This window comes from Durio zibethinus, chromosome 2 (assembly GCF_047325235.1).
Source record: "Durio zibethinus cultivar Kanyao isolate XHJ-2024 chromosome 2, ASM4732523v1, whole genome shotgun sequence".
NCBI classification, from domain to species: Eukaryota; Viridiplantae; Streptophyta; class Magnoliopsida; order Malvales; family Malvaceae; genus Durio; species Durio zibethinus.
Window position 1 is genome coordinate 4,226,400 of NC_143163.1, and position 23,377 is coordinate 4,249,776.

The 23,377-nt window shown below is 28.8% G+C and overlaps 2 protein-coding genes and 1 long non-coding RNA gene across 5 annotated transcripts; 1 reads left to right on the forward strand and 2 right to left on the reverse strand.

Annotated features, from left to right (window-relative positions):
• Nucleotides 1-346: 346 nt before the first annotated feature.
• LOC111308933 (ceramide synthase LOH2-like) lies at nucleotides 347-7,344 on the reverse strand. 2 transcript variants are annotated; one of them, XM_022907629.2, is made up of 6 exons: nucleotides 6,885-7,344; nucleotides 3,991-4,199; nucleotides 2,748-2,903; nucleotides 1,753-1,938; nucleotides 1,485-1,663; nucleotides 347-665 (listed from the first exon to the last, which is right to left on the reverse strand). In XM_022907629.2, exons 1-6 carry the CDS (start codon nucleotides 7,002-7,004, stop codon nucleotides 646-648), a joined length of 870 nt encoding a protein of 289 aa, XP_022763364.2. In that variant the 5' UTR covers nucleotides 7,005-7,344; the 3' UTR covers nucleotides 347-645. The 2 variants fall into 2 exon arrangements, with proteins under 2 accessions (XP_022763364.2, XP_022763365.1); XM_022907630.2 differs by having other exon boundaries at nucleotides 6,913-7,327.
• A 5,874-nt stretch (nucleotides 7,345-13,218) lies between these two features.
• On the forward strand, nucleotides 13,219-17,067 carry LOC111308935 (uncharacterized). Its single transcript, XR_016329396.1, has 4 exons — nucleotides 13,219-13,362; nucleotides 14,179-14,239; nucleotides 15,203-15,324; nucleotides 16,467-17,067. It is a non-coding gene; the product is annotated as an uncharacterized LOC111308935 (long non-coding RNA).
• Nucleotides 17,034-19,815, reverse strand: LOC111308934 (abscisic acid 8'-hydroxylase 4-like). Of its 2 annotated transcripts, none has more exons than XM_022907633.2 (9): nucleotides 19,437-19,815; nucleotides 18,995-19,319; nucleotides 18,759-18,908; nucleotides 18,361-18,609; nucleotides 18,181-18,270; nucleotides 18,022-18,100; nucleotides 17,817-17,923; nucleotides 17,558-17,676; nucleotides 17,034-17,403 (listed from the first exon to the last, which is right to left on the reverse strand). In XM_022907633.2, the coding sequence occupies exons 1-9, from the start codon at nucleotides 19,643-19,645 to the stop codon at nucleotides 17,220-17,222; spliced, it is 1,512 nt and encodes a 503-aa protein (XP_022763368.1). In that variant the 5' UTR covers nucleotides 19,646-19,815; the 3' UTR covers nucleotides 17,034-17,219. The 2 variants fall into 2 exon arrangements, with proteins under 2 accessions (XP_022763368.1, XP_022763367.1); XM_022907632.2 differs by having other exon boundaries at nucleotides 19,422-19,815.
• Between the last annotated feature and the right edge of the window lie 3,562 nt (nucleotides 19,816-23,377).

Genomic DNA, 23,377 nt, shown 5'->3' on the forward strand with positions numbered 1-23,377 from the left:
ATCAAAGGACAGAGATCCACGTCAATAATATTTTGATGTAGTGTTAGTGCAGGTATTACTCACTCAAGCAATTAAAATTGAAAAAAAAAGTTTTTTTTTTTTATTTAAGCATATGTCTTTTTAAAAATGTCATTCCTTGTCGAAAAGGAATCCACACACACACACACAAAAAGATAGTACCAATCTAACATCAAATACAGGCAATGCTCCCTCCCAAAGATGCCACATTGTTGAAGAAATTTCATCAAACGTTTTTTTTTTTTATTGCTTTTTTAAGATTAAAGTAGAGATGAAAAATGTAGAAAGTGATTGAGAATTGGGTTGTTACTGTTTTTTTGGACCAAAATGAAAACAAAAAAGTCGTTCCTGTTTCCCTTTATGATGACTAACGCCAAAACACGAGTTTATCCAGTGAAAACAATTATACAGTAATATGCCTATTATTTATACAGAAAAAAGGAAATCAAGACGTATGCTTGATAATCCTACGTCCTCATCTGTAGCCCCAGAAGAATCAATCAATAATTGAAACCAACAGAGAATTCTTACCCAAAGTAATGACCAATTGAGTGCAGAGACAAACCTACAACAAGTGATCTCCTCAGGGCGCCACCAAGAACAAAAAAATTTTACGAAATCTTCTGTCTAATCATCATCCTCAGAATCTGAATTTCAACAAAGAGAATCAAGTCAGCAACACATTCGGAAGAAATAAAAATGATTCTCAGGTAACAGAGGAGAAGATTTTAAAATTGCGAATTGGGAGTGTATGTATAAAGAATTTGCAAATTAGACAAACTGAATTTGAGAATTCTAATTTTATAATTCAAAGAGTTTTTATATTATTTACTTATTTTACAAGCCTACATCATTTTACACAAATATCACAAGTTTTCCTTGATATCAACTCTGCATCTTCGGAGACAATTGGGAGTATGGACAAGCTGACAACAAAGGATGCAAAATCAAGTGCCATGTTTCCTTCTTATTGATTTAGTGTCAAACTATTGTATGCATGCCTTATGATTCTTTTATCATATTAAAGAAGCAATAAGATAAAAACTGCATGTAGCCACTACCACGAAATTAGAGGAGAACTAGTAGTTTGATCATTTTTACTTTCTTCTACATTGAAACTTAATGATGTGACCGCATGCATTTAGTATAGTAGGTGTACTTTCGAATGTTGTTATTCTATTTTATAGAGCAACAAATAATCAATATTTCTGTCAGGTGCTCTAAAAACTGACTTGATATTGAAAATTTTTAAATTCCAACACTTTCATGCATCTGCCCTGCTCATTGCGTCTATGACTTATGTTTAGAGGAGAGAAGTTTGAACAATTTTGGATAATAAAAGACAACAGCAAAGAGAAGCTTTTACGATTTTCAAGGAATAAAAAGATAAAGGTGCAGACATCCCCAAATATCATAAAACAAGAGGCAAGTTGATTTTTCTGCTTTTATTTTGAAAAAAGGCTTACCAGATCTAATGTCTTCTCCAACTTTTCCTCTATTTTTCAATTGTCTCATGATCATTGAGCAAATGAGAACCCACCAGTAGACATGGAACACAAGTAGCATCAGCAACATGGTATTGAAAACATAGTAAAGGGATGTGGGATATGATTCTGAAAGATTTAGGAACTCCCGAATATCATAGCTGTTAGAGGCCAACCACAAGAGTACACAAGTGACCAGTCAGTCTGCAGATAATGTAGTGAAACCAAATTATTAACCATAAGGGCAAACCTTGAACTTTTGATGACCCAAAATGGAAAGAATATTAGACGTAGCAAGAGCCAAGAGATGGCAAATAATCCAAAGCACACACTAGCAGCAAGCTCCCTTTCAGAATATTTGAAAACTTTAGCCACTTCCATAAACACATCACTTGCATCGTGTAGGGCAAGTATAATTGAACCAATGCGGAAAAAGCTGTAAACAAGCAAATTATAATCTTCTTCCCACTTGGATATCTACAAGTTAATTTAATTTATCAAACCAACTTTTACAAAGAAAAGCTATGTTCTTCCCTCACAAGAATTCTATTAAATGCTCCTCAATTCCGATGTAAACATCTACTACAAAAACTTGCAAGCAATAGATTTCATTGATCTCAGTCAACAATTAGATAATGGCAACTCCATTACTAAAATCAGATGCTAAAGGTATGAATGTTATCACAGCAATGAAGAACATAATACTAGCAGAGTGAAAAATGCCTGCATTTTTACCATGAGTTGATGAAAAAATGAACATATCACATAATTTGTAAAAGATGGCATAAACTTTCTTCTTACAGTATCAAATAGCAAAGCTGCCATGAGCAGTTTTTGTCAAAAACTGCTAATGATCCAAAGGATAGCAATATACCACAATTTTTAAAACCATAAGAGTATAATAGTGGCATTTACTTATGGAGGCTTGCCGAAAGTAAACTCAAAGAAAGACAAATTGTGTAGCACATTGAACTAGAGATCTACAATATATGCATACAGAAAGCAAACGAATTTTAGACCATATGTACAGACTAAAAGATAATAATAAAATTTTCAAAAATGAAAATAAAAAACAACAAACAAGGAATACTAAAAACTCTTTGCAATCTGGAGATAGATGGTCCACTGATGAGATTCCCGAAGTTGCGAAGAGGTAAGCAACAAAGATTACCAAAAGAATATTTGCCTCTTTTATGTGGTAATGACTGGGATTTTGGTGCATTTCAACAGAAATGGGTAAGTTACCTTGAAATGTATGAGTATCCAATCAGGATAACAGTAATTACATGATGAGACATCATCACAGCAAAATCCTTCCTTCGAGTCTCCCAAGTAAGGAGTGCAGCAATGCTATAGATGTAGAACCCACATTGGCACATGTAGAAAAGGCTTAAGGGAAGCCTGAACCAAAAATGGAAGAAGTTAGATTTAAAATGGGTTGTCAGCAGGTATAACAAGCCCTAACCTCCCACATGCAGGACCCAGTAATTAAAGAAATAGGGATTTAAAGAAAAAAGGACAAAACACATTGGGGTATGTATCAAAGGAAGCAACGTAAATTTCAACAAAATACTGATAATGCAGATTTATTCTTGAACGTAGAAAAATATCCCATGAGAAATTGTTTTCCGTCAAGATTTTGACTAGCAAGATACTTCAGTGACAAGACTGATGCATTCACTTGAAGGAACAAAACATTTAAACCAACACCAATGAAAAGTAAAAGATCAAATCAAAGCACAATAAAAAAAGAGAACAAACTTGTTTGTAGATGATATATATGAGTTTAACTCAGGCTTATCTACTGATAGTGAAAGACAAAAGGTTAAGATTAGTATAATCAGACAGGAGGACAAGGGCACTAAAAACAAAGCAAGAACAGCAACAATGAAAACAACAATAATCAGATATTCGATGAAAATTTGCTTTCGAATATACTAATACAAGAATGAGTATGCATTCACCATTACAAAATGGTGCACATGAATGAGTACCATCTTTTCTACAAACTTGTCTGCAATTAATTTCAAATGAAGAAAAAAAGGATAATTTTGAGACATAAAATGCACAGATTTCATATATGAAAAAAAAACCGAACAAGGAAAACTGTTGATCTGAATTTAAAAAAAAAGGAAAGTAAGACAGGAAACAATTTTTTTCCTTTTGAGTGCAGATACATTCCTTCATCCAAAGATAGGAGAGTAGTTTCAAAGCATTTCAACCACTAAAGAAATGAACAATAATAGATTCAGCCATCATTTCTTAGAGAATAATTATAAACAAGAGAAGAGCCTTTCATGCAATGTCAATTTAGAGATCAGAAATATAGAGCACTGGCATTGAACAAAAGGAACAGTAACTTTCTGTCAATTAATGACAAAGACAATTATATCCTAGTAAAGAGGTAAATAAGACTGCATGCTAGAACACAATATGAGATTGATAAATACAACAGTTGGATATAAGTCCAAGAATTTAGGTTACTCACTTCAACTCTTGATCTGGCCAGCCCCTGAAGTACCCTTTTGTATCTCTGAACCATGGCTCGTAGTAGGTGATTTGGAGGACACATGTTTCAACAGTAGCATAGTATGCTAGCTTCCACATAGATTCTGAGCATTTCACAATTTTTGCCTGTGTAGCTTCATTCATCTTCAAAGGAGCAGATCCGATACTCAACAACCAGATGGCTAACCTCTAAATGAACATGAAGAAAAATTTAAAATGTATTAACAAAAGATCAAGTGTTTTTTATACCTAGTTTATAATTTTGCACTTGCATTTGATTGTAATGATAAATATGAAATGAAACTATTACAAGGAGAAAATTGATCGACTAATATACTAGACAGAACCATTGCTTCTTTTACTATTTACATTCCAAGTACGGCTTTCAAATAGCTGCAAATCATTCCTAATGAAGGTAGAAGCGTCAAGTATCAAGATTAGAGAACAATCAACTTATACACAGAAGCATGATTGTTGGCTATTAGCTGACAAAAGCTCATTCCAGGTTCCATTCTCTACACTTGTCACTTTGAATTGAAATATTTTTGCAACTTCACGTGAAAAGCAAAATCAACTTCAAGAAATTGTTCTAGAAAATACTTTAAGCAACTTAATGCTCATCAATGACCCTAAATTCAGTTTTTACAAGCTAGCAAAAGCAAGAAGAATTCAACAAAATTTAGATGTCACTATCCTTTGGTACAGTTCTAAAAGCTAAACCAGTCCAAGGTTCAAAGACAAGCTCTACCTAGCATTAGTTTTTTCTTACAATGTTACATTTGCAAGATCTTATATTAAAAAAATGAAATTGCTTCAAAAAGGAAGCACAATATAGGCAAAGTTGGTAAAATATTTATTCCCCTTGTCCTCACCTCAAAACCACTTAGCCATAGCATTACTAGCATGTTTGCTTTCAAGAGCAGATGGAGAAAGTATAACATGAATGTGTTGGCTGGAAAAGGAGAGATGCAAATGATAACATATAGCGAAAAGTCAGGGAGGAGCATTTGTCTCCATTAAGAAACTGCCTCCAAAAGTTATTTAACACCATCCTGATGTACCTCATAAATGTTTCTACGACCACATCTTGTTTGTGCAGGATTCAATCAAAGTGAACAAATACAAATGATTTAGCTTCTGCCTCACAAAATGTTGCGTACAAGATAGGATTTTCTGAGCAGTTACCGAATCCTTGAATAGCAAATATCTTGGTGGCTGACACGCTTCTTTTTGTCTCTCTAATATAAGTTCCATGATATCTTTCCATTTTGTTTTGATGAGGCTTGGTAATAATGTTTATAACTTTGTAAAATCAAGGGAGATCTATATGTTCTGAGGCATCATACTGGAAATTGGAAGAAAGAGAACGGTCTGATGTAAGAACCTCTTACACTGTTATCTCCCAATCAACTATTAATTTGAATAATGACCATATAACACCCAAGTCATTAATACAAGATCTAGGAACAGAAATGTTCCTTCAATTACAGTCGAATCAAAATGTACATACCCACAATATTTCTTGAAATATATAGGACCTATCATGAGGATATACCTTATTGGTGAAACATATCATTTTAGCAAGAGCTTTTATGCAAAAGATTAATTATCTGTTAGTATAACAAGTATAGTTGAACTCATGCATGCCTGAGCCCTGAAACACAAGGACACTTGGAGTAACAACTTGATTTAGGCTTTTGGAGACATTGTTGCCTAACACACAGCAACAAAATCCTCTGTTCTGAAAACTTTTCATAAATCAATTCCAAGGCTGCCCACAAATATGGTAATAGATTTTCTTAAATTTTAGAAAATAGACATATGGTAGAAGCTTTCAACCCCCCCAAATTTTTAATTTATCTGGATAAGTAAAAAAAAAAAAAAAGCAGCATTTACATTGCACAATGACTTCCAGAAAATGATGAATTTTTTCCCTGTTACAACTCTGACCTATAGTGGAACATTTTCAGGTTGCATTGGGTGCAACAGATTATGGTTACAATAGGAAAAGACAATATGGATAACTAAATTGTCAGCATTTTGTCTTTTTTATTTTTTATGACTAAAATGTTATCATCTCATCCTACAAAATCCTATCCATGTAGAATTATACAAACCTACCCTTCTTTCCATAGGTTTGCATAATTCAACAAAAAGAGGATTATGCAAAATAAGTGGTGAACATTTTAGTCGTGCATATTCAAAAGATACGTGATAAAATAAAAGGATAGTTACTCATATCAAATCCTATCCTATTTATAATCCAATGCATCAAACACAACCTTAACACACTTAAATTGACAGAGCATATGCTTCTTCCCCATCTTCCATAAACTTTCAAGACTCAAGCAGAATTTTCTCTAAATCTAACGGTTTAATAAAAAAGATAATTCATCCATATATAAAGCTCCAAGCGATACACTTTGGATGTAAACATATTATCCTGAATTCCATTCCCGGGGCCACTCTATTACGATTAAACCCTCGTCTCTTGTCCTCTCTTATCCTCTTTTTTATGACAATTCTTTCGTTTGTTATTGCCCTTTCATATGTGACATACATTAACATATCTGGACGCAGACTCAAGTTAAGCTCAACCACTAAAGTTAACTTTCTTTCCAAATACATGCATATAAAATAGTGAAAAAGATTCAAGGGACCAACCTCTCTCTAATCAATCAAAATTCAAAACGGTTTTTTTTTTATACGATGAATTTCTTTTGAATTTGAAATTTTCATATCCTTTATTAGGTTATACATGCCGTGAAATATTATATAAAAGTAAAAAACAAATAAAAAAATTGAAACAATAAACTAATTTAGGAATCAATAATCAATGAAAATAACACAAAGAAATAGACAAAAAAATCTTACGCGAAAAATGAATTTGTCAAGGAAGAACCTGGCGACAACGAAACCAAGAGCGAAGTAAACCGCCAGGAGGAAATGCCACGCCTCAGGCTTGGCATCGCTGCTCCAAATAGATAACTCCATCGGACACCAATTTTAAAGAGAAAGCAGCAATCAAACGGTTCCAAAACTCGTCCAGGAATCCGATTCTTAATGCAAGAACCCAATGCATTGAGCTTCCATTGGAGGAAAATAAGAGAGATCTGGTTTTCTAGCCCTAAATTTTTTTTTTTTTTTTGCAGAAATAGGAAGAAGAAACCAAAAAAAGAAAAAAGATTTGAGCTTGGTTTAGGCAACGGGAAAATGAAAATTATTAAAAGGAAATAAAAAATGAGGGAGTGGAGGTTAAGATCTCTCGTGTTTTGCTTAACAAACAACGGAATGTTTTTCTCGCGAGACGCTAGCTGGAATTTTATTCTTTTTGAAGACATTTTTTTTTTCTACGGTTCAGCGGCCAACTTTGAGTTTCCAACAATGTGGGTCCTCCCTTTCCTAAGGTTTGACACGTGCCAACCATTTTGTATAATTGAGAATTTTCTCTTTTTAATGGGAAAGCTACTGTTCCAACTTGATTTGATGATTCTTGGATGATGAGTTTCTTTTTTTTTTTTTTTTTTGTTCAATATTTATTCAAATTTGAGCAGATAATTTTATTTTTATAAATGTACACACGGTCAAACAACGACTACACGCCACTTGAAATTAGACAAATAAATCATAGTTTTATTTATAATTATACTATATATATACTACATCTGTATTGTAGCTATGTTTGTGTTTATCTTTCTCAATACCAGCTTATTCAGCTTTAGCAATTAATGTTGAAGTTATAATATATCACACCATTTAATTGTGGAGGTTTTTTTTTTTTTTTTTGGTGAGGGGTAATTTAAAATATTTATTCTTTAATAACGGTAGTTTTAAATTTATTTCCATTAATGAGTTAATCTAAGGCAAATTTATTTCATGTCGCATTTTTTTTTAAACACAATGTCTCGTTCCCACTCCTCTCTCCTTTGAAGGAAAATTGGAAAAATTAAGTTCTCTTTAGGTTTTTTTTTTTCTTTTTTTTCAATTCTTTAACTTCAAACTCCTTCATTTTCTTTATTTTTTTAATAATTAATAGTCTTCATATCTCTTCCGCGATTTCGCATTCTTTTTCTCCTTGTCTTCTCCTTGATCAAGCACATAAAACTTTATAAGATTCCATCTTTCGTTTGTCAATCTTTTTTTTTGTCTTTTTCTTTTATTTACAATCTCTGCTACTGATCCTTTTCTTATTTTAATTACAGAAGTGAATACAACTTCTTATAAGATCATAAACAAATGTTGTCATACAATTATATCTCGACTTTTAATCCGACTCAACACGATTTAATTTACCATCATCAGCTTTGTTCTTAACCTTAGCAAATCAAGAACAATAACAATACTTAAGTCCTAGTCTGATCGACTACAAGGCCAAAATTTTTAAGGCTTTTGATTCCTCTGGTAAGCTTGTTTGCGTAGACGATGACGACTGTAATTAAGCACATAAATGAAAATTTTACATTATTAAGTATATAAATAAAGAGCCAAAAAGTTTAATTTCAAAATAAGAAAAAAAAAATCAAACTTAAATTATTTTCATGATTATTTCGTACATTACTAGTAATTCTTCTTTTAAATATAATTAAACTTGTGAGAAAAATTTAGAAAACATTGTTTTTTTATTTTAGATAGTTAATGCCGTCTTATTTTTCTTATAAAAATAGATATATTCAAAAAACAAAGAAATTGAAAAATACGATATGGCACTGATTTGATTTAAAATATCTTATTAAAAAAAATAAATTTAAAACTACATTTATAAGAAACTAAAGTTTTTAAGTTACAATTATAGTGCGATTCACAAAATAATTCTATTTATTTAATATATATAAATTAATTTTTTAAAAATTATATTTAAATCTTTAAAACTCATAATATATATATAATTTATATATATTGACTTGTTATTAAAAAATAAATGTTTTGAAAACAACAAAAGAATTATGTCTTTTTTTTAATATTTTTGTTTACAATAATATTTATACACCTGTAAAATTATATCAAATAAAAATAAATTATATATTTTTAAAAAATAAAAATATATATTATTGAATGATAATTTAAATAATGAAAAAGTATTAACACACTTTCACTTTAGTAATTTTGACTAAATTATTATATAAAATATGTAAAATATTATAAAATATGTAAAAAAAATAAAAATTAAATTAAATAAATTATTTTTCATAAGAATAAAACTATAATAACAATAAAATATATCTTTAAAAAATTTATAAACAAAAAAAAATTACAATAGTAATAGAATATACTTAAAAAAAGTTACTGAAAAAATAAAAAAATTTAATGTATAACATATTACATCTATAGTCTTAAATAAAACAAATATTAACACACTTTCACTTTAGTAATCTTAACTAAATTATTTTACAAAATATGAAAAATGTTAAAAAATATATGAAAAAAGAAAAAATAAATTGAAAAAAAATATTTTTCATAAGAATAAAACTGTAATAACAATAAAATATTCTTAGACAAAATTTATAAATAAAAAAAATTACAATAGTAATAAAATATACCTTAAAAAAGTTATTGAAAATTTTTTAAAAAAAATTGATGTATAACATATTACATTTATAGTTTTAAATTTATAAAAGAATTATTTAGTAGCAATTAACATCTATAGTCTTAAATAAACGAAATATTAACACACTTTCACTTTAGTAATCTTAACTAAATTATTTTACAAAATATGAAAAATGTTAGAAAATATGTTAAAAAAGAAAAAATAAATTGAAAAAAAATTATTTTTCATAAGAATAAAACTGTAATAACAATAAAATATTCTTAGAAAAAATTTATAAATAAAAAAATTACAATAGTAATAAAATATACCTTAAAAAAGTTATTGAAAATTTTTTAAAAAAATTTGATGTATAACATATTACATTTATAGTATTAAATTTATAAAAGAATTTTTTAGTAGCAATTATGATTAAATAGATAATTTTTAAAATTTAAAACTGGATATAATAAGTGATAAAGATAATATTAAATTTTTTTCATTTATTTGAAATATAAAATGGATAATTAGAATTCAAAACGATATAATTATTTTGATAATCTTATTATTTAAATATTTAAGATATATTTTTTTAATTTTCTAAATCTTACATTAAATTACTTTAATTTTTAATGTCTTACGCAAATTTTTTAAATCAAGATAAAAAAAAAAGATTGTTGAAAGATTTGGATAAACTTAATATTTGTAATTTTTAAACATGTTTGAAAATTTTTTATAATTAAATAAATTTTAAATAAGGTTATTTAGTAAACAACTAAAATTATTTTTTTAAAAATAAAATCCATATTTTATATTTTTAATTTTAAAATATATATCTCTAAATTAATTTTATTTTTAATTATAATTTAAATAATTTTGATGTTTGAATAATTTTAAAATTATCTAATTTGTAATTAAAATAAATTATTTTATTATTTTAAAAAATATCGTATGTGTCATTTAAGAAAGTTGTCGGCATAAGCATTTATATGACAAACTTGTTTATGTATATTGTTATATAATATATATATATATTAAATTTTGTCTTTTTTTTTATTATAAAAATAGATATATTCAAAAAATAAAGAAATTGAAAAATATGACATGACATTGATTTGATTTTAAATATCTTATTAAAGAAAATAAATGTAAAACTACATTTATAATAGACTAAAGTTTTAAGCAATGATTATAACCCGTATGATGCACAAAATAATTTTATTTATTTAATATAAATATATATAAATGAAATTTTTTAAAATTATATTTAAATCTTTAAAACTCATAATATATATAATTTATATATATTGACTTGTTATTAAAAAATAAATTTTTTGAAAATAACAAAAAAAATTATGTCTCTTCCTTGAATATTTTTGTTTACAATAATATTTATACGCCTGTAAAATTATATCAAATAAAAATAAATTATATATTTTTAAAAAATAAAAATATATATTATTGAATGATAAATTAAATAATAAAAAAAGTATTAACACACTTTCACTTTAGTAATTTTGACTAAATTATTATATAAAATATGAAAAATATTATAAAATATGTAAAAAAATAAAAAATTTATTAAAAAATTTATTTTTCATAAGAATAAAAATATAATAACAATAAAATATATCTTAGAAAAAAATTATAAACAAAAAAAAATTACAATAGTAATAGCATATACTTAAAAAAAGTTAATAAAAAAATAAAAAAATTAATGTATAACATATTACATCTATAGTCTTAAATAAAAGAAATATTAACACACTTTCACTTTAGTAATCTTAACTAAATTATTTTACAAAATATGAAAAATGTTAGAAAATATGTGAAAAAATAAAAAATAAACTAAAAGAAATTATTTTTCATAAGAATAAAACTGTAATGACAATAAAATATTCTTAGTAAATTTATAAGCAAAAAAAAAATTGCAATAGTAATAAAATATATCTTAAAAAGTTATTAAATTTTTTTTTTTATATTGATATATAACATATTATATTTGTAGTCTTAAATTTATAGAAGAATTATTTAGTAGCAATTATGATTAAATAGATAATTTAATTATAATTAAATAGATAATATTTAAATTTTAAAATGGATATAATAAGTGATAAAGATAATATTAAAATTTTTTCATTTATTTGAAATATAAAATTGATAATTAGAGTTTAAATATATATAATTATTTTGATAATCTTATTATTTAAAGATTTAAGATATATATATTTTTAATTTTTTAAATCTTACATTAAATTACTTTAATTTTTAATGTCTTACGTAAATTTTTTAAATCAAGATAAAAAAAAAGATTGTTGAAAGATTTTGATAAACTTAATTTTTGTAATTTTTAAACATGTTTGAAAATTTTTTAAATAAGGCTATTTAGTAAACAACTAAAATTATTTATTAAAAAATAAAATCCATATTTCATATTTTTAATTTTAAAATATATATCTCTAAATTAATTTGATTTTTAATTATAATTTGAATAATTTTAATATTTGAATAAATTTAAAATTATCTAATTTGTAATTAAGAGAAATTATTTTATTATTTTAAAAATTTATTTTATGTGTCATTTAAGAGAGTTGTCAACATAGGCATTTATATGACAAATTTGTTTATATATGTTGTTATATAATATATATATATATATATTAGATTCTTTCTTATTTTTCTTATAAAAATAGATATATATTCAAAAAATAAGGAAATTAAAAAATATGACATGGCACTGATTTGATTTAAAATATCTTATCAAAGGAAATAAATTTAAAACTATATTTATAAGAGAATAAAGTTTTTAAGCCACTCCTATCGTAATGCACCGGAATATTATTATTATTATAATTGTTTAAGCCTTCTATGAAAAGCAATTATGTTTATCCACTTTGCTCAAGGCAAGAGAAAAAAATATTGGATAGCACATTTTTTTTAAAGAAAAATCTACAAAAAAAATCCACATTTGCTTAACGATTGATACATATTTTTCTCTATTTAAGAAATTGGATTTAAATGCTCTCATATTCAATATATAAAAGAAAAATCTTACACTTTTCAAATTCGAATATTCAATGACTATTAGTAAAAAAATCTCAAATATAATAAATTTTTCTTAAAAACTTTGCTTTGTAGGTTTGGTAAAAAAAAGAAAAAAGAGTAACGGGAAAAGATGTAAAAACATATTTGTTTTTCTTTTAATTAGTTTAGTAGGAAAGATAAAAATTTTAAAATATATTATTTTATTTCCATTCATTACTTAATATATTGAAAAATGAAACGAAAAATTGAAAATCATATTATTTTATCATTATGTTATTCCCTTTTATAAATTAAAATAAAATCTAAATAATAATGAACAATTTTATAATATATGTGTAACATATTTTTCAAATTCTTTTATTTTGTCTTTTTTATTATTTTTTTAATTTAGAATGATTTACTTTTATGAATAAGTGAAAAAATAATTGTTTTTATATTTTATCTAAAAAAAAGAAAATATTTTCAATAAAGGAAATGAGCGAACTATTAAGTAAAAAGGCTACATCCTAAATTCCCAAATTGCGTTAAATTGGCCAAAAAATTTTCCCAAATTGCCGAAAAAAGAGAAGGAAAATAGAAAAGTAGAAGATCAATCATGGGCCAATGAGGCCCAATCGTAACCGGGAAAAAAAAAAAATAAAGAATCAGAGACTTAATGTTTGACTTAACAAAGGGCATGCTGTTACGGTAATAACTGAAAGGTCAATGACGACGTCGAACGATTCCTGTCTTTCTCTCATCGAATTAGGCTTCACGGATTTGCATTTTCCAACGAGCTTCAATGCTGTAAGACCTTTTTTTTTTTTTTCTCACTCTAGCAGGATTAATTTAGTAATTAGTGCTAATAATTTATAATATAATTCTTCATTTTTTTGGTAATTTCTTACTGTTTTTATTTTATAAAAGATTCATTTTGATTTATTCTCCAAATAATTTATTTGTTTATTAATCGTAGATCTACACGGAAACGAATAAGTGCACGAGAATTTTTAGATACGAGGTCGAATTTTATGTGTGAAATTGTTTTACTGAATTTGTTAAACACTAAAAAGGAACATTGGATCTTCGATTATTTGTCATGAGGCATTTGAATGACTAGATTTTGAGACATGAAATAAAAGAAGAGAACTTTGATAGGTGGAATTGTCATTTTATAGTGTTTTGTAACTTCAGAATGGAATACTTTTTTGATAACTGTTTGTTGAAGAGATGATGAAGCAAGTTGATTTTAGGAAGCGTATTTCCTCTTTCTGTTTTCTTTGAATTTTATCTGATTTAAGGAGAATTTTTGGATACGAGGTCAAATTTTATGTGTCATTGTTTTACTGATAAAGACTAAAAAACAAAATTCAGATCTATGAATTGAACGTTTGTAATGAGGCATCTAAAGAACTAGATTTTGAGACATGAAATAGAAAAAGAGAAATTATGATTGACGATTTGGGGTGGGATTGTCATTTTATTGTGATTTTTTACTTCAGAACCGCAGACTTGTTTGTTAACAGTTTGTTGACAAGATAATGAAGCAAGTTAATTTTAGAAAGTGTATTTTCTCTTTCTGTTTTCTTTGAATTTTGTCTGATTTTTTATGGATTTGAACAGGTGCAGGCAGCTTCATTATTTCCTTTTTGAAAGATGAATCAAGGAGGGAGGTCACTTGCGTGTTTGTGCTTTTAACTTTACATGCTTTATCAGTAATTCTTGTATTTTCATTGTCAATAGCATTTAATTGATTTAATTTACATGTTGTAATGATCCACATCATGCTGGAATTTACTTATACACTATTTTTACTGACGAATTATTTGATTGTTCTATTATGATGGAAGTTGTTTCATTACCTGTGTTTCCATCTGTTAAATGAGTCCATGTTTTGGTAATAAATTTCTGATCCATAGCTCTTATAACATATGAACACGGACTGTCATTCGAGTACTTTGCTTATTGAAATTCTACTTTTGATCTTCATTTTAGCTATTCCAAAAATTATAAAAGAAGGTCATAAGTCTAGTTTTTTTTTTGTGCAAATTTTTTGAGTTTCTAGGATACAGTTAGTGGGCTTATGATGATCTAGAAATTTTGATTTACCATTCTCATTCAGCCAAAAACTTTTGATTGTTCTGAAATTGAAACTAAGAGTTAGACAACTGGTAACCATGAAGTAGGTGTTTCATAAGCCATAGCAAGTCTGGAAAGCCAGATTACTACAAAGAAAAATTCAACAGTTGAAATATGAAAATTCATCATACAAAATTGATTGTTCTTTTTCCTACTTTATTTTAGATAATTAGGGATTCTGTTTTGATCAAGACATTTTTCATTCTAATTGCTCGACAATGACATGATATAGTTATATTATCAAACCTTAATCATGGGATTATCCCTTCACAATGGGATGATGTTGGTTGAAAGATGTGGCTATAGTTGTATAGAGTATGATAAAACGTGTCATATTTAAATTATTAAAACTTAACCGAGTGATTTTTTGTTAACAAGGGGATGAAGTCAGCTGAAAAATGTGGCTATACTGGTTGTAGGAGTCTGATCAATGAAGAATTGTTGAACTGTCAGTATCATTCTTATAATGATCTTCCTTACCATTTATTTCTATGATTTGTCTAAACAGGAGTTAGGCACTTTCTCGATGAGGTGTTATGACCAATCAATACAACCTTTCAGTGTATTTCGTACACATCATTGGAATTTCTGGTGAAATATGCAGGAAGATATTTTCCATGACTCAAAGTGGTACGATGCTCATGGCTGTGGTTAAGAACAAAAGTTTATCAGCATCTTGAGTTTTATCCTCCAGTTTTGTTATCATGTTAGTCTTAAGAAAATTTATCCATATTCAATGTTACAGTTGTGATAGATGGTAATGCTGAACATAATTTCAGTACGTGATAAAATGAAGCAAGCAGTAGGTGGCATGTGCGTGTGAATGATTATAAGGATAAAATTGTTTTAATGGTATGCCGAACTTATAGTCTTGATGTTGATAGTTCCATGTGAATATGTGTACAGCTGTAGCACTATGATTGACTAATTATTTATTAATAGGACCCAGTCTAAAAGATCATAGCATGATGTGCTATGGTGTTAGTACTGGCCGCTGATGGTTGTGATACATCTCATGTTTTTGATGTGGATGACGCTGTTTAAGGGATGAAGATGGCAATGCTTTTTCTTATATTGTACTGGATACCATGAGCAGATGATGAAATAAGATTCCGTAGTAACATGTCTGTTTTGGGTATAAATCTGAACTTTCATCAGTATTACTTTCAGGTTCATCCCCACTAGAGTAAATGATCTGTTCTTTGGTGAAAGGAACTTGTATACCTAAGTTGTTGGTTAAAATTATTTTTGAGGCACAATGGGATAACAAGTACGATTCGATCTTCTGCTTTCATGTGGTCCCTTGACAGTATGTTCTGAACTTGCACTGTTATGCTTATGCTGTATTCTTTGTCCTTATAGAGAATTGATTGTACAAAAATGGGGATGGCATTAAGCCTCCAAAACATTGATCTATAGGGAATGACCACCAAGTAAAGCTTAAGATTGTTATTAATACTGTTACTTTGCTTTTCACTCTGTTGCTTCATCTTCCAGAATAAGTCAGGTTGTTTCAGATGGTTTTACCTTAAATTTCGAGGTTTGCACTTTGGTTTCGAATAGTGTAGTTTGCGTTTTTATTTTTATCTGCTGTAATCTCTACAATTTTGATATGGTATCTTCAAAGCTGCTTCTTACCTTTGTGAAGTATTTTCTTGTTAAACTTCTTTCTCTCAGTTTCTCTAGTTCTTTTCAAATTGTCTACTAGCACCTTCATCACATTGCTATTTCTATGCAGTACCATTTTACTGATCTGAATTTTTTGCTTGAAGGGAAATCTGGTTGGAAAAATCCAGATAAAACGTGGGCGCTAAGGACTTTGGGGCACTGGTTAGTGCATTGCACTTGTTTCTTAGGCCATTCCAACAAGAGTGCCCTCATTCGTAAGCAGATTCGGGCCTTAAGAAAAGATCTGTCATCAGGGCCACCGGAAAAGGCACCATAGCTTCAAAGTTGAAAACAGTATGGGTAGGCTTATTGCACCCCAAAAAATTAGAGGTAGGCCGGTCGTGACGTAATTTATGCTATAGGGAGCCCTCTTTCACCAGACAATCAGACATGAACAAAGCTTTGTGCCTTGAACAGAGAATGTGCCCTCCAGCCAAGGGCACCTCTGTTTTTTCACCCGACCAATCAAAGCGATAGACACGTGTCTTTGTTATGACCACTTCTCTGCCAACAGCCACGTGAATCAGTACGCCATGTTGACACGTGCTGCTTGTCCAGTGGAAACTTGCAATATTTTCATATTATTTCCTATTTATTGTGTTGGAGGTTAAAATGAAGTTACATTTCATAACAATTAAGTACAGAGCTATGGCCTGCATCTATAGATGGGGTTGTTGGGGAAATGAATTTTTTCTTATTAAGACACTTTTTCTTATTCATAATTAATAATATACATATTCTAATGCAAAGCTACAATTACTAGCTGCAAAAATAACATGAAGCTAATAATTATACTAAATCAAGGTGAAATCTGATATGATTTAAGAAACCCCATGGTGAAAAATAGTAGGGTTTGGTCAGGGGAGCAGCAAAGTTTTGGTTGCTGTAATGCTGGATGGACTCTTTCCCAAATCTGTAACATAAGGGCACACATCTTGAATAGGTCTGCTGGATTCTTTCCAAAATCTGGCTGGGAGTCCTTGTTGAGGGATTGGGAATGGGCCATATTGAATCCCACTTTGAGAGCCCACCACCCCCCACCTGCAATAAAAGATCATCACACCCAACCAGTAAGAGACTTTGTCAAAATTATTTAGCACTACAATAATGTAACAAAATCTTGTGCCACTGTGACCAAAATTATTGATTACGACCTACCTATCTTTTGTAATACTAAAATTTGGGGTAAATATACCTAAATTTTGTTACTAGATGGTGGATCAAAATGAGAGCCTCCAGCTTGGCTAGCTCGTTGCCGGGGCAAGCGTGAACGCCTTTGCCAAATGGCATGAAGGTATTGGGTTTTGGAGCTACCTGCTTGAAGCCATAGCCAGAAAAACAAAAATTGTAAGCTTTTTTTTTTTTTTACCCTATTGTGCTGCTTGTGTGTGTTTGTGTGTGTGCATGCAAAAGCCAAATGACTAAACCTAAGGGAAATTTGCTACAAACTGTACCTCAAATCTAGATGGATCGAAGTCATGAGGATTAGAAAAGAATTCTGGATTGTGATGAATATTCCTGAATAATGGCATCACTTTCCAACCCTTGGGTATTAGGTAACCTGTGCATTTAAAAGTGAAACAACAGTGTTGATATTAAATAATGAAAGCCCCTTAAATCCAGTATAGATAATGAAATTCCAGTTTAGCCTTTAATCACCCTTATATTCCACATCATCTACTGCTTCCCTGAATGTGAAAGATATGATGCTTGCCATCCTCAAGCTTTCTAGTACAACCTGAAAATTAGAAAAATCTCTGAAGTTTCTTGAAATTTGCTTTTCTTGAAACAAGCTACATAACTTCAAACACTACATACCTTATATGTAAGAGGCATGCTCCTTGTCTGTGCCCATGTTAGGGGCTTCTTTCCTCCATCGTTGGACTCGTATATGGCCTTTTGCTCTGCCTGTAATGATTTTGGCAATCATAAATTGAGACAATTTGATTTTCTCTGATGATAAATTTGTAAGAAGTTTTAAGGGAATTGTATGATTACCTTGACAGCTGCTAGAAGTTTAGGGTCATCATGGAGGAATTTAAGAATCCATGTTATAAAACTGGCTGTGGTGTCCTGGGCAGCAAAAAGTACTCCAATGATGTTATCAGCTATTTGATCGTCGGTCAAAGTTTGCCCCTTTTCATCCTTGAAGTTCAACAAATGGCCCAACAGATCCTTCTCCACCAGCCTTTTCTCCTTCCTCTCACAAATTATTTCTACCAGAATCTGATTTAGCCTTTTCCTCGCCTTTAAAATAGGACAAAGAATGCATCAGATCAAAGAAAACATCAGATCAAAGAAAACTCATCCGCTTGTCAATTCTTGGTGTAATAGTCACTACTCCGAGTGATCATCAGATGCGTTTCTTTGATAACGATAAAGGAAATGGTTCTTACCAGGAATGCTTTGTGATATGCAGTTCCTGGAATGTTTGTAGGAAAAGAGTTGTAACCTTTATCTACTATCCGGTAGTTCTCTTCCAACTTCTTTCTGTAGCCTCTATCTAAGTGACCAAAAATGGAAAGAATGCCGATGTCGAAAGAGAACTGTAGAGAGTCAAGTAAACCCACATGTTAGAGTATCATGATCCAAACAAAGTGTTTTTAATAATAGCTTTTCTTTTTAAACAAACCTTCTTCATCTCATAAAAGGTGTTTATAACATGTCCAGAGGTAGCCCATGACTCCAGGGCTGAAACAACTAAGTCTTCGATATTAGGAATTAGCTTCCTGATGGTATCAGGGGCTAGAGAGCTTTGAACCAACTTCCTTAGTCGAGTGTGGTATTCACCCTGGTGAAAGAACAGCGCATAAGGGCCGATCAGCTTCTCTTTGCTTTTGGGGTACGTTGGCTTGAACAAGTGAGCATGAGTCACCAGCACAAACCTTGCAGCTTCAGGGCTAGCCAGCATGACACAAGGGCAACCAAGTATGTGGGTTTTGAATATTTCTCCATAGCTGAACATGAAAAAAAATGGCACCACACAACCAAATTTAGTATACTGCATGCAAAAAAGCAGAGAGCTTAAGTAGAGAAGGGAAATGAACACGAAATAATACATCTCATGGTGAGACCTTGTTTGCTTTGTCAAAAAGAAGATATTCGGGTCTTGAGAGTAGAGTTGAAGAGTTTCTCCAATAAACGGCCAACCCATTGAACCTGGTGGAAGCTTAAATATTTTTATAGGAAAAAGTCCTCTCTTTTGCTTCCTTAGGAATGGATATGAAAGAAGAGTGGAGAGAAAGAGAATAACGTTTAGTAAAAGTATAGAAACAGTCTCCATAGAAATTAAAGAAATGTTGTGCCTCTCTGTTTCCTCTCTTGTCCTTTCTCTTTCTTTATCTCCCCCCTCTTTCCCCAACGAGAATTTGCTGTTGCAGCAAGAGCAATATGTAATGGCAAAAGGATCAGTGAAAATGGTGAAAGATGCTTTGTTGTGAAGATGATATCCGTGGGGGGAGAAGATAAGGTGGTTTGGGTGTTTATATAGAGAGAAAGTTGAAGGGGACGATTAGTTTTGTGGTTTTGGAAGGATTGCTGGCTTTTGATAGTTTGATTTGTAATAATTTCATATCATATAAATAAATATATACAACATTAATTGACACTAGCTTGCTCTAGTATTACATTCATCACGTCATCTTTTGTAGTTGAAAAAAGAAAGAAAGAAAGAAAGAAAGAAAGAGAGTGAGTCCTAGAAATTACTCATGCCTTGATGAAGATCAATGAATTAAATTGACCAGCTGAGTGAGTGAGGACAAAAAGCAAATCACGTAAAGGATTGAAGGAGAGTCCTGGGTCGACTTGCAAAATCAGGTTGCTAAAAGGGGTAAGCTTCTGTCCAATATTTTATAATTACTTGTTATTGAAGAAAGTCATAGTCATTAATGAGATCTACAGCAAATGGTTACAATTCAACAAGGTTTACTTCATTAATAATTTGAGGGTTAATTTTAATACTGGATTGGCTTTTGATTTGAAAGATAAAGTTTGTTCTTGCCTACGAAATGAATTGTTAGGAAAAAAAAATAAGGACCCTAGTTTTTTACAAGTAAAAATATTAAGTTGTATTTTTTTTTTTAAATATATAAACGAGATTCAATTTAAGGATAGAGTAAAATGTTTCAGGTATTAGGATTTAAATTTTAGATCTATTTTTTGATAAAAAAACTTTAAATCTATTTTGAAATATTTTAAAAATGATTATATAAATCAATTTAATTCAATTTTAATTCAATTTTTCATAACAACGGTTGATTCTTTATATAAATAAAATCTTTGTAACTAATTCAATTCTACTGTCAAATAACTAAATTTATTCCAAAATTTAAAAGGAAATCAAGTTGGCTGAAAAGAATTCATCATTGGTACAATACTTGAGGACAAAACTTACCTGAAGTTATTTAAGTGAAGTTCGTGAAATTTTTTTAAAAAAAATTAATTTAATAAAAATTTAATAAAAAATTTAAACTAATAGATTCATAGAGTTTAATGTGAAAATTAATTATATGTAAAAAAATTATTTAAAATGTTATTTATAACTTAAATTTGATTAATAATTATTCAACAGTAAAAATTTTATTAATATTTTTATTAAAAATATCTATTTAATAAATATATCAAAATTTATTAAAATTTTTTTAAATTTTATACACTTGATCTATGTAATAAAATATTTTAATATATCAATTTTAAATTTTTATTTACTCATTTTTACTAAAAAGTTTTACAAAATTCACTTGTAAAATTTCATGTAAGTCTTTCTCCAATACTTGAATCATTAATCGTGTAAAGGATCTCTTTTAGGTTAGCTGTGTATGCATGAACACACCCAATTCCGTATAAAGTGAACATGAAACGTGGCAGTTATTTGCTTCTTGTGTTGTTCTTCCAATTCATTTTGATCATATAATATCGAATGATTGAATTTCCATCGCAGCCTAATGTTAGATGTTTTTAAAATGAAATTTGTTGAAATTACAACAAAAACCAAACGATGATTTATATAGAAATCATTTTAATCTTTAATTTGCTTTTGAAATTAAATTAAGTGCCAAATCATGCACACGTTTTTTCACATGGAAATACGTATAAAAATTTCATTTGTGTATATGATTTTGCTAAATTCTAAACTCTTTTCCAATTTTTCCATTGCCTGAATTTATATAGTATTCGTTATGAATTGGATAAAGATTAGCTATCTTCTTTTCCAACTTAGAAAACTCTGGAATTAAACCTTAGAAATGCCTGACCTTTATGGAATTGGAATGTTTTATAATTTCTTTTATAGGACTCCACTAAGAAAGCTGTTGCCAGAAAGTGATTAGCCTTCTTGCTAATTAATTCTTTGTACAATTTTTTTTACAGTGTTATCTGAGATTATATTGGTCAATGAAACTTTATTGTTTCCGTAATTAGAATTGAATAAACTGTATCTTAGTTCCAATATAAAGATTCATTGATCTATGAAAAAGCTCTAAATTAACTTTGTTGGTATACTTGTTAACAAGTTGGGTTATTTGAATAAAAATTTTTAAAATATTAATCGAATTTAATTTGATTCAATTTGATTTTAAAATATTTTTTTACATTAAATTTAATTTTTTTATTTATGAAATAAGTGCTAACAATTTTTTACTTTGAGTCATATCAATTTTTTATTTTGAAATATTGTCTTTGAGTATTCTTTTAGATACAGGTAATAATAATTTTTTTATAAAATCAAAGTATTAAAACATTTGATTCATAGATATATGAATTTTTAATTTAAAGAATTAAATTTGAATTTTAAAAAAATTGAGATATTACTTTTTCTTACATGCAGGCTGCATCTTCTCGTTTAACCAGCCAGATCAATCTGAGTTAGCGGTGAGTTCTTGCCGGCAGACTGCATCTTCTCATTTAACCAACCAGATGGGTTTGAGTTACGGCGAGAAAAAAATTAAAAAATTAAAAAATTGATTTGAATTGGATTGAATTTTTTTATTTGATTTAAATTAAATTTAAATATTAAATGTATAATTAAATTTAGATCATATTTTAAATAAAAAATTAAAAAAATTAAATTAAACCAAATTATATATATATTAATTTATATATATTATAAATTTTTATAAAATAAAAATAATAATTTTATATTAAAATTTATTTAAATATATTAAAATTTTATATTAAAATAATATATAAAATTAATAAATTAATAAATTAAATTCAATTTAATTCAAATCGATTAGACATCGTTTGGAATTCATGCCACGTCAAATCATTCTTCTGAACGTGGGACCCAATAGTACGGATGAAAAAGACGTGGTAGCTTCGCGAGTGTGAAGACTAGAGAGGACTGGGGGCCTAAGGCCCATTAGAAAATTATTCCCTTAAAACACGTCATTGTCAGTGACAATCAGTTTGTGACTGTCACGATCAAAACTGAGACAGATCTAACGCGCGTCGTGATCTGGTGGTGAAGGTCGAGAGAGCACGGAGACGAAACCAGAATCAAGCATTTCACATCCAAGGCGTCCGATTGGTCGATATGTGGGTTACCAAAAACCATTGCTAATTCTGTCCCAAAAATGAATAATGTTATAATTAATTTTTGCAAATGTTAAATTAGAGTTATTACTTATAATTTTTTAAGTTCACAACATCTACGTAAAGATTAATACATATCCCTTTTTTTTAATTTTTTAAATGTGGGTTAAATATATTTGTTATTATAATAACTTTATTTATAAAATTTGAAAATTTTAATGTAACTTTTCGTTAAATTATTGGCCATGTAATATAATTTGTATACGTGTCAAAATTTTGGTGATAATGATCAAGAAAATTTGGCCAGAAAAATGAGGATTGGACATTTCACATCTCGCAATTTCCTTATCAGTCGACATGTTGGCAACCAAATTACTACTGTTACTTTTTTGTTGAGATAAATTACTATTGTTACTTAATACTTATGTCTTCTCTAGGGTTATGGTAAAAAAATTTAATATTTAATGAGAGATTAAGGTTTTGT